Source organism: Eptesicus fuscus, chromosome 7 (genome assembly GCF_027574615.1).
Source record: "Eptesicus fuscus isolate TK198812 chromosome 7, DD_ASM_mEF_20220401, whole genome shotgun sequence".
NCBI classification, from domain to species: domain Eukaryota; kingdom Metazoa; phylum Chordata; class Mammalia; order Chiroptera; family Vespertilionidae; genus Eptesicus; species Eptesicus fuscus.
This window is the reverse complement of record NC_072479.1, coordinates 87,076,317-87,093,754: the sequence shown is the minus strand read 5'-3', so window position 1 is coordinate 87,093,754 and position 17,438 is coordinate 87,076,317. Positions and strand designations below refer to the sequence as shown.

Genomic DNA, 17,438 nt, shown 5'->3' with positions numbered 1-17,438 from the left:
CAACTTCAAGATTCTGCTTTAGTAGGCTGGGATGGTAATTCTGACCTGCTGCCACATTTGGGAACATAGAGGTGATCTCTAAGGTCTCTTTCAACTCAGAAATTATGTCATATACTCAATTTGCTTAAATCAAGGGCTATCTGTATTGGGAATCAGTTTCTGTCCTTCCCTGCCACATTCTCTGTGAATTGGGAACCCACCCCCCACCCAGATCCCACCAGTAGTTTTCTAAGAGCCTAGCTTTGCTTACTTTCATCAAACCATTTTCCACGTGTGTCACTTTGACTTTCCCAAGGTATTTCTGCTCCCTCTTTTAGAGACTCAGTCCCACATCTCTAACCCTTTCCCATGCCCCCTTCTCTCCCCTCCTCCAGCTTCATGTATCCAAATGTCCTTTGCCTCAGACCCCACAGACATATGGCTGACATCCTGGATGGAGAACACTGACATCTTGGGGATAATTGTCCAGAACCTGTAAGTTCTCCAGTTGGCAGGTGACAGGCTAGATGGAGAGGATGGGATGGATGCTGGGGCAGCACCCTGTTCTCCAAAAGATAAGGTCTTCAGGGATGATGAGAAGAATCATAAAGGGCAGGGAAAGGGCAAGGAATTCTGACCTCACCTCAGGGACAAGGACCTGGGCCCAGAGCAGGAAGCACCACTGCTCCTCCTTGTCCCTGGAAATCCATTTAAGATAGACATTGAGTCTGGGAAGGCTCAGAGCTATCAGCACCCCAAGGGGGACTTTAGGCTCACCTTCTCTAGCAGCTCTGCCAGCCTTCTGCATCCCAACCCCTTTAGGTGATCTTCCCTCCAGCCATTCCAGCTCCGTGTCCCCCACAGGTTCTCCTCTGGGATGGAGGCAAGTTGGGAGGCTCCTTGTGGGAACCAGCTATACAGTCTTTTCTCCGAGTGCCCTCCTTGGTTGCTTCTCTTATCTTTCAGCACCTCCTCTGCCCAAATGTCCCTATCGTCATCTCTCCTCCTCTAATGTAGCTTCACCTGGCTCCCGCCTCTCCTGTCTGAAGCCCCCCAGTGATGTCTAAGGGAGAGAAAGGGGAAGGCTACCCTTTTCTTGTTCCTAGCCCAACTGGAATGGCCTGAGAGAAGGATCCCTTGACTCTTGTTGCTCCTTCAGCCTCATTCCCAGGACTGGGAGCTTAAGGGCAGGGTAGGTATATAAAGTTAAATGGCCTGGAACATGTGGGCTAGGAGACCAGCCCTCGTTCTGTGGGTAGCCTGTTTATGTAACTCGGGCCTGAGTAGGCGTCATTGGGCAAAAGGTGTTACTAGAACCCGAAGCCCTTTGTTAGCACAGGAGGGGGAAAATCTCAAACTGCAAGTGGGGCGGGATCAGAATGGCCCAAAACATTTGTTTCTACTTGTTGGTCTGTGAACTGAGCGATGACAAGGTGAAAGATGATAGTTGGTAGCTGGGAGAAGGGAGGGCTTGAGGCTGATTCAAGGCCAGTAAGATGGAAGTTCGGTTGTGTCTAGAAGTATTTTAGGAGTCCTGTGGATGGAATGAAGGATGAGGACCAGAGAGAGCACTGAAGGAGCCAGACTGAGACAGAGTAATTGGGGAGAAAAATCACTCATTTCTATCCCACGCACTGTGTCAAAGCTTTCTTCGTACTATCCCCATCACCACGCCACCAGTGCCGAGGAGGGCCCATTTTACAAAACAGGAAACGGATGTTGAGATGAAGACTCTTCCCCAGAGTTGTAGGTAAGGGCTGGAATATATCACTGCTGGGAACTAGAGTCACAGGCCTGCGGAGTAAGTGTTGGGTTGAAGGGAAGACCTCACCCAAGAGCAGGGAGCAGGGGTGAAAATTCGCTCATGTGTCTGAAAGCCAGAACCCAAATGGGAGAGCTTGTGACTCACCTAGATGGCAATAAGGGTAACCCTTGCCCTGCTACAGGCCCCACTCGAACTACACCCATGTGTGGGTACTGGAACAGAAATCCAGGATGAGATTGGGCACTACGGTAGCCTAAGGTTTTGTAGCTAGAAGGAACCACACAGCTGAGGTCCAGGGAGGTGCATGATCTGCCCAAGACCACATGGCTAGGTTGGTGGCAGAGCTGAAGACCCAGCCTCTGGGTTCCTTCAGTAACTCCAGTGCTTTTTCATGGGCTGCCTCCTCAGGAGACTGGTAAGGCTGCTCCCCCTGCTAGAGGAAGTATGTGTCTATCTGGACAGAGCAGATTACACTTGAAGCTGAGGGCTGTGGACACTGAGTTCCATCAACCATAACTCAGCACCCAGGTGGAGGTTGGATTAGCTATACCTGTTTAACCTCTGGAATTCTTGGGTTCTGGTGTGGGGTTTTTTGTTTTTGTTTTTATTAATTTCTACAGAGAAAGGGAGAGGGAGAGAGAGAAACATCAAAAGGAGAGGGAGAGAGACAGAGACAGAGACCCAGAGAGAGAGCGAGAGAGAAACAGAAACATCAATGTGAGAAACAGATAGATCAGTTGCCTCCTGTATGTACCCCAACTGGGACCAAACCCACAACCTGGGCATGTGCCCTGACCAGGAATCAAACCGGTGACCTTTCAGTGCACAGGATGACACTCAACCAACTGAGCACTCTTGGATTCTTCTAGTCATTGAATTGGTTCCCTTGACCCTGCTCATGCCTCTTCACCAACCCTATTTAATAAGATTTAACACCTGCCTTGGACTACAAAGCCAGTGTTTGGTTGTTGAGCTCAACATCATCTCTCTGCTCATTGAGCAACTAGACAAATCCTCTTGAACCTATTTATCCATTAAAACCTCTCTGTTGAGAGGACTCAGAGCCTTGAATTTTGGGTGGCTGTTGATGGATGTTTTGCCTTTGTTTACCAACTGGAAAGAACTGAAGATTTCTTTAATTAGAGGAAACCATCATCAGACTCATACAAGCATCTGTCATCGTTAATAGGTTCCCAAGAGAAACAGAGTGACCCATTTGCCTGAGCCAGGTCAAGCAAGAGTGAATGTCTTGAGAAATTCGAGCACTTCATGCCCTTCCAGTACCGCTCAGGTTCCAGGTTAGTTTTCCCCTCTGGTCTCCTTCACTGGGCTCAAATTCTCAACAACTGGCAGTGGAGGGTTTGAAGAATGTTGGGTGGAATGTTGCTGACCCCAGAGTTCCTCCCACTTGAAGGCCTGCGTAGGGTTATTTGGACTCCTTCCTGCTCTGTACCACAAGTGTTCCCACCCACAGTCCATGGGAGAGCCTGTGCCTGAGGGACACGGGGCAGCAAATTCCTCAGGCACCTATGAGATATGCCCTACGTTCCCCCTGACAAATGAAGTTACAGCAAAAGCTAGGGAAGACAGCTGCTTCCATTTCATCCAGCCCAGCTGAGTCCCATAGCTGCTTCTCCTCTGCCAGTCCCAATGTCATTACCACTGAGGCACTGGGATTGAACTTGAGTTATGAAGGCCACACATGAAGACAGAAGTAAGGAGATGACGAGGAGGAGACAAGAGGGTTGAAATTGAACAGGGAAAAGATTAAAAGTAAAGCCAGAATGCCACTTGTTTTTTTTCCCCATTCTCCTTTATTCCTTAAACACCTAGTTACAAGTTGCACAAACAAAAAATAAAGGTAGAGGACACAGGGAAGATTTTTGTGATGGGTAGGAGGTGGGAAGGGAGAAGGGGTTGAGAACCAGACCTCTCTCTCCACACACAGCCCTGAATGAGGGCTATGACCCCTGCAGCAGGGGATCTGAGAAGGAGGTGGGCAAAGATCCAAGGTAGCTGAGGGAGGGAGGAGGCCCCTAAACCCAGAGCTCCCCACAAAAGCCTTCAATGTATGGCAGGGGTAGAATGGGGAAGGTGAGGAGGTTCAAAGATGGAGCAGCCAAATGAAAAATCAAGTTAGTGGATACAGGAGATGTGGAGTCACTGTGGGAAGGGAATTAAAGAAGGAAAATGTAGATAAAGGGGGCAGTGAAAGGTTCTCCCTGAGACTCCAGGGAGAGTGGGGGGCCAGCTTGCCTGTTAATTTAATATTAAAGTGGGAGTGGGAGTTGGAGAGGAAAAAGTTATATCGGGGGATGATTTGTCAGCCTCTCAGCCTGTACCTAGAGGGGGAGAGAGATGAGTACAAGTCAAAAAGAAGACAAATGATAAAAGCCAGGAGTTGGGGTTTAATCCCTATTCGGGTGAGAGTTCTTTCTGTAGCAACTAAAACTTCTATCAAAGGCAGTATTTGCTAGGCACCTGGACTGTTTCTGCCTGAGCAGAGTAATGTGCATAGGTACACGCCCCAACCTCCCTCCTGTGCTTGGCATTTTACAATTCCTCCCCCTCAAATACTTACAAGAGAGACTGAGGGCCCAGGGCCCTCACCAGTCATAGCGGCGGGACTGTCGGGAGGGGGAGTCCTCAGGTGCCTGTATGGCCAGGCGGGGAGCCCCCTCGGTCCTTCGGCCTCCACCCCCTGAAGCCTCATGCCTTCGAAATTCCAGAGGGCGCTGCTGCCGGAATCGGGAGGTCTCTCTCCGCCATTCATCATCAAATGCTGCGGCCTCACCTGAAGAGGACAGAGACCAGACACCATCTGTGGACAGCCTGGCTTCCGGAGGGAGATGCAAGGGTGAGCCACAGGCTTCTAGGACTGAAACTGCCGTGAAGGCTGAGAGTAGGGGTATGGGGATGTGTGGAGGAGGGCAAATTTATTTAGCAATATTTGGTTCAATGTGGTTCCTAGAAGCCACTAGCAGGCCTAAGGCATGACCACTGGAGAAGGAAATCAGGAATGGGATAATTATTTACTTAAGGAGCAGAGTCCCAAGCACACAATAAGTATCTGATAAATATTTGTTGATTTAAAAAAAAGAGAAATAACAAAACAAAAATGGTTCCAGATGGAGAGGGTAGATTACTATCAATCTCTCACTTGGGTGACAGAGTTTGCCCCTCCCTGGTGACCTGACTCAGCCCCAAAGCTGACAAGGCTCCAAGTGAGGTAAGAATATGGGGCTCACCATCACCCGGCAGGTGTGACTCAGTGGTTGAGCATCAACCTATGAACCAGGAGGTCACAGTTCAATTCCCAGTCAGGGCACATGCCCGAGTTGCAGGCTCGCTCCCCAATGGGAAACATGTAGGAGGCAGCCGATGGATGATTCTTTCTCATCATTGATGTTTCTATCATTATCTCTCTCCTGTCCTCTCTGAGATCAATAAAAATGTTAAATAAATAAAAGGAATATGGGGCTCACCATATTTTGCCCCCCAAAATATCTATGGATGTAGGGAGAAAAAGCTGGTATCTCCTAGTTCACAGAAACTGGACTAGGGGCTACTGGAAGAGAAGCTGGAAAGGTGGTGAGCAGCAAGGAAGGCTCACTTTCATCCAGGTTGATGTAGTCCTGCCGCTCTTCCTGGTCCCCTGTGCGGTGGTTTCGGGAGCGCTGGAGGATGTGAGCCCGATCTCGGATGTGATGTCCAATGGACATCTGCTCTAGTCCACTGTCCGAGTCCCGCACAGTCCTCCGAGTCTCCCGGATCTAGGAGGAGGCAGAACACGGCACATTGAGCTGCCCCTTCCAAAGCCCAGGCCACGCCAACGCGGGACAGACAAACCACCCACAACTCAATCTTGAAAAAAGAAGGCAGGGTTTCAGTGATTGCCATTCAAATCCTGCCTCCTCTGAGAGGAAAAGCTCTCCAACTCACCCCGCCTGGTGCTGAGCGCATCTCTGACGTCTCCTGGTAGACCTTGGGGGCACCGTCACCCGTGTTGGAGTAGGAGATGACTGTGGAGGATGAGAAGGTCTGGCAGTTGCCTCCAGCAGTCATGTGTTCCTGAGAAGGAAAGGGTCCAGTGGGACTGAAGGGGAGGGGCTCTGGAGACAGGCTCCCACCCTTGGCTGCCTGTTCTTGCTCATATCTTCCTCACAAAATGTGAAAATAAGAAAATGTCAGGACTCATCATTACCCCCAAATTCCTGAGTGCAACAATAAAAAAGTTCCGCCTGGCCAGTGTGGCTCAACGGTTGAGCATTGACCCATGAACCAAGAGGTCGCCAGTTGGAGTCCCAGGTAGGACACATGCCCAGGTTGCAGGCTTGATCCCCAGTGGGGAGATGTGCAGGAGGCAGCCAATTGATGTTTCTATCTCTCTTTCCCTCTCCCTTCCTCTCTCTAAAACCAATATGAACATATTTTAAAAATAAATAAAAAAGAAGGACTTTAAGAGATTGAGCCTTCACTGCATATTTCATAAGAGTGCTGCTGCTGCTTGGCACTCAGGCATGAGAGCAGACACCGGAACCCAGTGCTCTCTGGGTTCAATTTCTTTACCCAGCTTGACCCCTTCTCTATCACTCTTCCCCACTCCTCTGAGGACTCAAGGTGGTGCCAAGGATGAAACAGGAGTCTCACCATGTTTCCGATCATGTCGTTCATCATCCCAAACATGTCCATGAAGCCACCCGACTGCAGCAGAGAGATGGAAAGCAGAATGAGCTCAGAGATAACTCACCATCCCGTTCTCTTCTTCCTTCACGCCTAGCAACTGCTCTTTGTCATTCTTCATGCACATGTTTCTCTTCCTGTATACTGCAGCCCTCCTCCTCAGCCTCTAAGGCTGTTCTGATCCAATTTCCCTTTTCCTGACTCTCCTAAGTATGCCAAAGTCAATGGACTCCCACCTGTAAAGGTGGTGGGAATGAACTTGTACAGATAATCTCCTAAAAACCATGTCTAGTGGGCCCTTCACCTGCACCTCCCTCCTGAAAAGAACAAACTTTCCTAGACACGTACATTTCCCTAATGCGTATGGCTCCTACAAGGACAGAAGTCAATATTAGCGTCTTTACCTCACGGACTCATAGCACACAGCAGGCCCAGAGCTTTGAGAACACTATAAAAAGTTTCTAGGGTTACCTGTAAGGCTATTCTAGAGAGGCACATTTGGAAGTAATATCTCAGTGTATAGAGTGTATCTGAGGTGGAAGGACACAAGGAGATAGGAACTCACCATTCCCAGCATCCCAAAGGGAGAGACAGCCCCAGCCTACAGGAACACAGAAAGAACAGACGTAAGCGACCACAACCTACCTCACTGCGATCCCAAACCTAGCCCATGGCCTCAGCTTGTTTTCCACCCTCGTCTCAGAAGGGTATCACTAAGCCCTTCTTCCAGACTCCTTCCCCCTACTCCTACATGATCCCACTTTGCTAAACTGGCTATCGTGCAAGAAACATCAGGCACTTTACTAACCACCCCCCAACCTTTCTCTGGGTCTCGGGTACACTGCAGCATCATTACCTGCATCCTGCGGCTGGCAGGCCTGGTCCCTGGCATGCTGCCATCTGTAATGCTGAGGAAGGGGCTGTATCCAAAGCCACCTGACAGCATTCGGTTCATATGCTGACGGTGAATAGCAAAGGGGTCCCTGTGGAGTGAGTATCCAGTATGGATGGCAGAAGGGCCAAGCAGTCCACCGCCCCCTCCCCCGCAAAGAAACGGGTCCTAGGGAACAGTGCCACAGACGTCCGCTTCCCCTCTAAGTTGGAGCTGGAGCTCAGTATGCAGCCAGCGCACACAATGGGAACCCACATGTCTGTAGGGACTCCTCAGACACCTGAAGTGGCGTGGGATGAGTACCTAGAGCGTGAGGGGGAGGGAATACTCACATCAGGAACATGGGATCCTCAGGCTCCACATCCCTCATGAAGCGGAACATCCTGATTTTAGCTCCAGGGGGCTCCACACTGTAAAGATGAGATACTTGGAGGCAGCCAGACTTTGCACACCCGCTCAGGGTAGGGACTCTCACAGCACTCACTGTCCCTTCCAAATACTGTAGCTGACCGCCCCACCCGAAAGGCCAGTGAGACCCTCCGCCAGGTGTTCACCACCACCCTCCAGGCAGAGAAGAGCTCTTCAAACCTCTCGCAAGGAGGGCCATGGAAAATTTTCCAAGCCTCTGTTTTCTGCCTCTCCCACTCATAGCCACCCTCTCCCCAAAGCCCGGGCCAGAAGCATCCCCCCTCCCCTGACGCCACTGTTCCGGATGCGAATCCCAAGTGCCGGCCCTAAGCCCCATGAAGACCCCCAACCACCCCGCCCCCTCCTTCCACCCAGACGCTGCCCGGCCTCCCCCGGCGGGCCTCGTAGTCCCCACCGAACTGTCAGAGGACTCCCCTGGCCCGAGCTCTCCGCCGGGCAGAGCAGGAGAGGCGGGCCTGACTCTCCCCTCCCCGCATCCCAGGCTCGCAGCCCCTGCAAGCCCCGCTCCCACCGAGCCTCACCGGTCCCCGCCTCGGGCTCAGCGGCCCATCCGGCCGGTCTCGCCTCCCGTGCGCTGCAGGATCAGGGCTGGCGGCCCCGGACGCAAGATCGGTCCGGGCTCGAGCTCCTCGGCCTCCCGCGCCGCCGCCTCCCACAGCTGCCACCTCCGTACCTCCCGCGGCCCACGGAACCCGAACCCCGGCCAGGCCCGGACGGAAGTGACGTCACGACGGGGACGCCCACCCCGGGGCGGCCCGCGGAGCCCCGCCCGCCGGCGGGCGTGGAGAGGAGGCCAGGGCCGCTCCCGCGGGGGGCAGGGCGCGGGGGGCAGGGCGCGGGGTCCTCTGGGGACAAAGGGTGATGGGAGCTGATTGGCAACCTGGGCTTGGGTTCTGCTGACAGGAGGAGGCTCCCTGTAAGGGTCTGGGGGGGAGCAGAGGATTCATCACTCGCCAAGGATGGGGCTGGGGCGGGGCGGCACGTTCGCTCAGGCGAAGGAAGAGGACAAGGGGCAGATTCCCATGGGGGGTAACTGGGGTGCACGCTCCCCGTAGAGGACCAGACGGGGCGGACCCCTGGGGGAGCCTGGAGCCGATTTTCTACCGGAGAGGCGTTCAGCCCAAGAGGCAGGAAGGGCGGCGATTCCGCAGGGGAAGCGCTGGGGGCCCCTTCAGGAGGAGGCGCTGTCGGACAGAGGCGGGGCCCTGAGTGACGCGAGGAGGCGGTGACAGTCCGCCCCGGTCCGGCCTGCTCTGGCTCGGAGCGCTCGGGCGGGGCAGAGTCCAGGTGTGGGAGGGACTCGGCCGCCAGATGGCGCCCTTCGGTCAGGCTGGAACGACCTCCCCTAGGGAACTGGATTTGGCGAGGTTCCTCCACCGCTCACTGAACCCTGCCGTGAGGGTCTGACTGGGGAAAGGCTCTGGTTCTGAAATCATTTAGTTCAGTACCAACCTCCCCTTCCTGTTCCCTAATCCCTGTGTCCTCAAGAGCTCCCAGCCCCGCACTGATCTTGTCTCTAGCCAGGTAGCTAGGTCAAGGGTCTGAAGATTGGGAGAAGCTTCATTCACCAGAATCACCCTGGGGTGGAGCTGGAAACAGACTCTGGAGACCTGACTCCGAGGCCAAAGACTGATACTTTGACATAGTAAATGTCTTGCATAAAATCTGGCCCAACTGGAGAGAAAGGCCCATCCCCCTGGGTGTCAGGGAATTTGGACTGTCTAGGGTGGACTTTAAACCAGATTTATCCAAATTCTAGCTCTCCCTGGTTCTTTACTCTGGCTGCCAGCCATCTGAGTGCTATGTGGAGCCTGACAATCAGAAAGACTGGTTCCCAATATTTCCCCGGGGGGAGGAAGGGGAAGGGGTCCATGGTGACGCAGGAGGAGGTACTGGGGGCAGGGCTTCTCAGGTTTCTTTGGACTTGATCATCCTTAAAGAGGAAAAAACAATAGTGAAGACAGAGGGTACAGAGACAGATAATTTTGAAGCAGGCTGATTGGCAAAGCCAAAGAAAGACAAAGACACAATAAAAGAAAATTTGTTTTCATTGATATTTCTGGGGAAGAGACTTAGTAAAATATTTTACATTTACATTTCTCTTCCAGATGCTCTATCTCTTGACATCCCACCATGCAAGTGCCCCTGGAGCAGATCCCAAATGCTGTTTACAAATTACCATTTAGCTTCTAACTATGAGACAGAGCTCCAGACCTGGGTTTTGTCTCAGGTTAACAGAAATCCTTGAACAGATGGGGATGAAGGAGGAGATGCAAGAGCTCATTTTCAGTGTTCCCAGAGACATACTATTTAGGCAGCCATCTACTCCAAGAATTAAAGGGATGTAATTTTACAAGAATCTTTCTGTCCCCCACAACCAGTCCTCCATCGCCTTCACTTCTATTTCCTCCCACATCCATCCCTTCCTTCCTTCCTTCTTTCCTTCCTTCCTTCCTTCCTTCCATCACTGTCCAATGAACTCTGAGGAACAGAAATTCCTCTGTCACTGGAGTGTCTTGTAGATAGTAAGATGTATGAGGAAGAATGAACCCTGCCAGGGGTGGAGAGGAGGATAAAGATGGAAGAGAAATAAAGTAGTTCCTATATTCACTTCTCTATCTGATAGAAACAAAGTCAGGAAGTCCTTGTGAGAGTAGAGCTTGGCCAGAAAGGGGCCTTTTTAGATGCAAGGTCATGCACCTGGAGCAATCCCAGGGCAGTTGGATTTGGAATAGAGTGAGGATGAGGAATGAAGTGGGAGTAGGGGAGACTGGATTTCCTGCCTGGCCCAAATGAATGGGTGTAACTGAGTGTATGTGTGTATGGGTGTATGTATGTATGCATTTGCATTGGGGGAGGAAGATGAACCCTGAAAATTAGCACTAAGGTGCCCCAGGTAGAGGGAGTTGTACAGCAGACACCAGGTTAGAGTGAGATTGAAAAGTGACTCAGGAGCATTTTTTAAAAATCAGCTTTTCAGTTTGTTTTTATATCCACATTCACTCAACAAATATTTGTTGAATACCTACTGTGTGTCAGGTACTGTTCCTGGTTCTGAGATATAGTAGTAATAGAAGGGGGACAGAAGAACAGACAAACAACTGGGAGGTAGTGGTGGCTTTTAGAGTGACTAGGGAAGGCATCTACACTAATAAAAGAGTAACATGCTAATTGACCGTACCTTCGCAATGCCCACCAGCCAATCAGGAGTGAGTATGCAAACTAACCCAACAAAGATGGTGGGTTAATTTGCATATGCAGGCGCTGAGTATCCAGGGGCAGGGCAGGACACTTGTGTCATCGCCATGGTGACGACACAGGTGTTTTGCATCACCCCAGCCGCTTGGGGCCTCTGGGCAGCATGGGAAGGCGGAAAGGTGGCTCCGGCCGGAGCGAAGGCGGTGCCGGCAGCCAGGGGAAGGAAGGCTCATTCTTGCACGAATCTTTGTGCATCGGGCCTCTAGTCACATATAAGATGATAATTAAGTAGAGACCTAAACAAGAGGAGGGCTAGCTGAGGTGAGAACTTTCTAGGCAGATGAAATAGTAAGTGCAAAGGCCCGGAGGCAGAAGTATGCTTAGTGTGTTCAACAAAGAAGCCAATGTGCCTAGACTGATGTGGAATAGGGAAGAGCAGTAGTAAGAGACAAGGTCACAAAGAAAGGAAGAAGCCAGATCATGTGGAAGTTTGTAAGACCTACAAAAAGGATCAATGTGGCTATTATATGGAGGATAGACTGTTGGAGGACAACAGCCAGCAATAGAAAGACCTATTCACATGCTGCTGTCATAATCCAGATGAGACATGATGGTGGCTTTGACTAGGTTAGAAAAAATGGAGGTGATGAGAAGTGTCATGTTCTACATATATTTTGAAGATGGAACTAACGAAATTTGCTGATAGATGGATGCAGTGTGAGGGAGAGGAATCAAGAAGGACTCCCAAGGTTTTCTGATGTGGGCAACTGGATGAAAAATAAATGACTGGTCTGCTTGCTGCATTGTACTGAATATATACAAACAATGATTTGAGAATAGTCTATTAAAATTGTGTCTGGTTGGAAGATCCTGACCATGTGGCTCCCTGGACAGTCTCACCTTTAAAAGCTAGCCACCTAAAGCAGGAGATGTGGACAACAGGAATAAGTCAATTTCATACCTAGTTGGACCATAAGTTGTTAGCTGTTAGACCATCAGGGATAGATATGCTAATGTTAATGGTTGGTATTAGCATTGGATTTTTTGGTTTTTAAAATAATTTTATTTATTTTTTTAGTTAATCCTCACCCGAGGATATTTTTCCATTGGTTTTTTAGAGGGAGTGGAAGGGAGGGAAAGAGACAAAGAGAAACATGATATGAGAGAGACACATTGGTTGCCTCCGTGCTCACCCACCCCCCCACCGCCTGCAACCAAGGTATGTGCCCTTGACCTTGTCCTAGAAAAGAGTTGAACCCAGGGCCTACACTCTATCCACTGAGCCAAACCAGTTAGTTTTGCATTGCATTGGAGTTTTAAGTCTTAAGAACTTCCTATTGTTCTTTGATCATTTCAGGAATACATCCTGAAGGAAGCAGGGCATCTTGTGATTAACATGGGCATTAAGGATTCATTTTTGTGTCACCAGTTTGGTGGTTCATGTCAAAAAATATTTATTGAGCTCCTACTATGTGCCAGGCATAGTGCTAGGTGCTGGGGATAAAAAGACAAGACATGATCTCTGCCCAAGATCTCAACCCTTCAGTGTAGGCCCATGGACTGAAGGGTCTCTGGCCAACATGGAATTAATTATTATCCAGTGAGGAAGTCTGCAATAGAAAGATTTATTTTTAAAAATTTTATTAAATTTATTGAGGTGACATTAGTCAAGTGTACAATTCTACAATACATCATAATCTGTATATTGCATTGTTTATTCACCACCCAAAGTCAAATCTCCCTTTCATCACCATATATTTGATTCCCTATACCCTTTGAAAGATGTATATAAAAAGGGCAAAACTGATTCAAAAGAGGGAGTGAGTGACTTTGGGAATGGAGCCAAGAGAGCATTCTAGGCAGAAGATGTGCCCTAACTGGTCTGGCTCAGTGGATAGAGCGTCGGCCTGCAGACTGGGGGGGTCCCAGGTTCGATTCTGGTCAAGGGCATGTACCTTGGTTGTGGGCACATCCCCAGGAGGCAGCTGATCGATGTTTCTCTCTCATCGATGTTTCTAACTCTCTATCCCTCTCCCTTCCTTCTCTGTAAAAAATCAATAAAATATATTTTAAAAAAAAAGATGTGATCAATGCAAAGGCACAGAGGTATGCTTCATTTGGGAAGAACTATCAGGAGTAAAAAAAAAAGGAGGGGGCAGGGGGCGCTGAAGCAAAATATTTGAGGGAACAGTGGTGAGAGATGAAGTTACAGAGGTTATATACCCTTAAAGGGACCAGATCTTGAAGGTCTCTGTTTGCTCCAGGACTTTAACTGATAGTTTTTTGTTTGTTTGTTTTGTTATTGTTGTTTGTTAACCCTGAAAATCAATGGTTATTTTTCCATTGATTTTTAGAGAGAGTGGATGGGAGAGGAGAGACAGAGAGAAACATTCATGTGAGACATCCATTGGTTGCCTCCCACAGGAGCCCAGACCAGGGCCAAAGCCTGCAACAGAGGTACAGGAATCAACCTTCAACCCTTCAGTCCGAAGCTCTATCCACTGAGCCAAACTGGCTAGGACTATCAAAGGGTTTTATATAGAGAAATTAAACAGTCTGTATTTTAGGTAGGAAGACAGTTGATGCATTTCAGGAAACATTTTTTAGCTTCTACAATATGCCAGATAGGCAAGTATGTGCTGAAGATACAAAAATTCTTACAATTGATTGAAAATCCTAATTAATTAAGCTAAAAGTCAGCAAGTGATGTTGAGCCCCAGAACAGAGGCAGGAGTTAGCTTGGAAAGAAAAGTACTCAAGATAGCTTTATAAAGTGAAATGTATCCTTATTTATTTATTTTTAATAATATAGTTATTTTTAATGTTTTTATTGATTTCAGAGAGGGAGAGAGAGATAGAAACATCAATGATGAGAGAGAATCATCAATCAGCTGCTTCCTGCACTAGGGATTGAGCCCGAAATCCGGGCATGTGCCCTTGACCGGAATCGAACCCAGGACCCTCCAGTCCACAGGCCGCGACGCTCTAGCCACTGAGCCAAACTGGCCAAGGCTACCTATCATTTTTTTTAAAAAAAATTTTATTTTATTGATTTTAGAGAGAGGGAAGGAGAGGGATAGAAAGATAGAAACATGGATGAGAAACATCATCGATCAGCTGCCTTCTGCACACTCCCTACTGGGGATCGAGTCGACAACCCGAGCATGTGCCCTAACTAGGTTCTAGGTAGATGTTCAACCACTGAGCCACTGGCTGGGCAGGAAGATGATTTCTTCAAGTAATGCTCCTGGGGGCAACATTCTCAAAACCAGGATAAAAGTTAAGCTGGTTTAGGTTTCTCTCTAGTAACTCATCTCAACTTCCCACTGACTTTTGTTTTTTTAATTAAAAAAAAAAAAAAAAAAAAAAAGGAAAGGAAAAAGAGGAATAGAAAATGAGGTTATTGGGAGTGGGGATAAAACGGTAGTGCGGGCCCTAACCCGGGCTCAGTGGTTAGAGCGTCGGCCTGCGGACTGAGGGTCCTGTATCTTGGTTGCGGGCGCATCCCCAGTGGGAGGTGTGCAGGAGGCAGCTGATTGATGTTTCTCTCTCATCAATGTTTCTGGCTCTCTATCCTTCTCCCTTCCTCTCTGTAAAAAATCAATAAAATATATTTAAAAAAATAAAAAATAAAAAAGGTACAGTGAGGAGAGGGGAGGTCCAACTCTTCAGGTTTCTATCCTCCAATGCCTTGAATAACTAGATCTTCCTTAGTACTTAACCGATCTGATAAATAGGCAAACGAAAACAAAAACAAAATGCCAACCAAACAGGAAGCTGGAGAAGGGGAAGAATTCACTTATGAATGAGATGGATAGAACTGAACACCTTACACACAGTGAGGTAAATTTCTAGGAAGTCGGGCCAGAACTCACAGAATCCTCCCGCTTCCTGGGTTCATGCCTCCCTTGTTCTCATCTGGCCTCCTTTCCCCACCTTCAGAAAATGTGTAAGCAGCACCGGTTTCCCCATTCAACTAGTGGGGAAAATTCTCAACTGGACTGTGGATTAATAGAACTCTAGGGACAGACAACCCTCCACGAGGCCTCAGAAATAGTTGTCTGGAACGGAGCAAACATGCTAGCATCATTTAACACTGTTTGGCCCCAGAAACCAAATCCTAGGTCCTTGCCCAGCCTCAAGGATATGGGGGTTGGCTTTCAGCAACCCAACCAATCCATATTCACCCCATCTCACTTCTAGCTGCTCAATTTTGAAGCCAAGACTTCAGGAGACTAGTCTGTTGTCCAACCAGACAGGGAAGGCTAAAGGATGCTTTTTCCATTCAGGAAGGGATTTGGATCCAGGCCTCCAGCTTCCTGGGTCTTTTTCCTGTGGTCCCTAGTGTCCAAACTCAGATTCTCAAGGCACTCCCTTGGGCCCTGGGGCAGGACTCCCATTCTCTGCCTCTCCATCTCCCTGGAATTTTCCACTGCAGCTGCCTCCGCTCCCAGACACCCCTCCCTGGGCAAAATTCCCGGCTCCCTCCGCCTCCCATTCCTTAATCACACCTCATTCCCACCCCCGGCCCTGAGGCCCAGCCCACAGACCCGCTCACTGCCCACACTAACCCCGGTGGTCCTAGTTAGAGAGATGGGAGGCCAGGCCCTAACGGGAGAGTGAGAAAGAGGGTCCCAGGCTCTTTCCAGAGCAGGCAGAAAGGGCAGTGGAGGGGCTGGTCCCCTGTGGGTCTGGTGTGGGGGGAGTGGCCCTCCTCAAATCCCCATATAAGGCAGGGCAAGCAGTCGCGCTCCTGGATTGGCTGATTCAAATGAGCATTCCACCTGGCAACAGGGTTTCTATTGGCTCTCAGGAAAAATAGGAGGAAGGTGGATGGAGGTTGTTGGTGGCGGGGATTGGAGGGGGGAGGGGAGTGGAGGTGACCGGAGTGGGGGCGGTTACCAGGGCAACAGGGTAAGAGCCCAGCAGGGTGTCCGAGACAGCAGGCGGGGCTGGGAGGTGGCGAAGTGGGTAGAGGAAGGAGGAGGGTGGGAGGGAGAGGAAAGAGACAGACGGGGAGGGAGTGAGACCGGGGAGAAGGGGGGCTGGGGGGGGGGCAAAGGAGGGGGGAAAGGAGAAAAATGAAGCTAGAGAGTAGAGATGGAGAGGGTCAGAGATTGCTAAATACATCAGTAAATGAGTCAGAGAAACAGATTGAGAGATGGAAAGATCTCCGAGAAAGATGGGTTCGGCAAGGAAAAACCTGGGCGGGGCTCCCAAGATTTTTGAGGAGAGGGAGACTGAGAAATAGAAGAGTCAGGAAGCGAAACAGACCGGAAGATGGTTTGTTTAAGCCCTCAAACAATAAATGATGATCCACTGTGTATTTTTTATTAAGAAAATAAGAGTAATGATAATGATAACCAAATATGGGAGTGCGCACACACCAAAGATACCTTTTTCCAAACCCTAACCTTCCACTCCATTTAAATTCCTGACCTTTAATACACACCCCAGCTCCTGTCCCCTCCTGAAATCCTAAGCTTCTCAAAATGGCCCAAAGGTATTGAAACTTAGGACCAGGGACTGAGATTGTGTGGAACAGGGTGAGTCTCCAGACCAGGACCCCTTGCAACGGAGGCAAACAGAATTCCGAAGAGCTGGGGAAGATGGCAGCGGAGGAAAGAGAAACGGAAAGAAAGGGAAGATGAGGGCATGAAGAGGAATTGAGGAAAACCTAAGGATCTAGGGCCAGGAGGCAGACTCAGACGAGACGAGAACAGTGGTGCCTGGGAAGGGGGAATAGGTCAGGGAAGGGAGGGTAGAAGAGGGAAAATGAGAAGCAGAACAGAGGTGACAGAGCAAGAGAGAGGGGTGAGATGTGCATGGTTGTGAGAGAGGGGTCTGGGCACAGAGGAATGAAGAGGAAGAGAAGGACCAGGCGAAGGAAAGCGAAGTGAGATGGAAGAGAGGAAAGGAAACCGGGGGGCCTCTGACCCACTCAGAGCACGAGGAGGAGCCAGGATGGGAAGAACCCGGTAAGGGTCACGAAAGTCAGCCGCGGGCTGGCAGAGGTGAGCTGCCCTGGCTGCTCCCGTACCCGCTCAAGGCCAACGCAGAGAGATGGCCGAGGCCAGGGGAAAGCCAGCGCGCTGTGGAAGTGGTCCCCACCCTCTTCCTCCTCTTGAAGCTTTTAGTTTCTCAAATACCTGCCCAGCTTTCCCTCTGCTCCCCACACCATCCCTTGGCAAAATCTCAGGGTGTTTTTTTTTTGTGTGTGTGTGTGTGTGTGTGTGTTTTGGGGGGGAGGGATGTCAGTAGGGTTCTGGCCATCCCTCCAGTCCGCCCCCAAAAGATTGACTCCACAGTCACGGTCGAGATCCGGAGGTCCCTCCCCGCAGGAACCCCACCCCTTCCCACCTCCGCGCCCCGCGCCTTTCTCCGAGCCCGTCAGTCCCTCCATTTCCCCCTCCCGTCTCGTCCTTCCTCCCGCCTCTCCGCGCTCACCCTCCCCTCGCTTTCATCCTCCTATCCCCACCTCTCCAACCTCCG

At 50.0% G+C, this 17,438-nt stretch overlaps 1 protein-coding gene and 1 long non-coding RNA gene across 3 annotated transcripts; one reads left to right on the top strand and one right to left on the bottom strand.

Moving 5' to 3' along the window:
• The first annotated feature begins 307 nt into the window (after positions 1-307).
• On the top strand, positions 308-3,521 carry LOC129149832 (uncharacterized). Its single transcript, XR_008556651.1, has 3 exons — positions 308-474; positions 1,660-1,729; positions 2,934-3,521. It is a non-coding gene; the product is annotated as an uncharacterized LOC129149832 (long non-coding RNA).
• MLF2 (myeloid leukemia factor 2) lies at positions 3,520-8,474 on the bottom strand. Of its 2 annotated transcripts, XM_008144854.3 has the most exons (9): positions 8,270-8,474; positions 7,652-7,729; positions 7,284-7,410; positions 6,993-7,028; positions 6,395-6,448; positions 5,687-5,815; positions 5,358-5,517; positions 4,326-4,538; positions 3,520-4,086 (listed from the first exon to the last, which is right to left on the bottom strand). In XM_008144854.3, the coding sequence occupies exons 2-8, from the start codon at positions 7,699-7,701 to the stop codon at positions 4,351-4,353; spliced, it is 744 nt and encodes a 247-aa protein (XP_008143076.1). In that variant the 5' UTR covers positions 7,702-7,729; positions 8,270-8,474; the 3' UTR covers positions 3,520-4,086; positions 4,326-4,350. The 2 variants fall into 2 exon arrangements, with proteins under 2 accessions (XP_008143076.1, XP_054575310.1); XM_054719335.1 differs by lacking the exon at positions 8,270-8,474 and having other exon boundaries at positions 3,521-4,086; positions 7,284-7,385; positions 7,652-7,717.
• Positions 8,475-17,438: the final 8,964 nt, after the last annotated feature.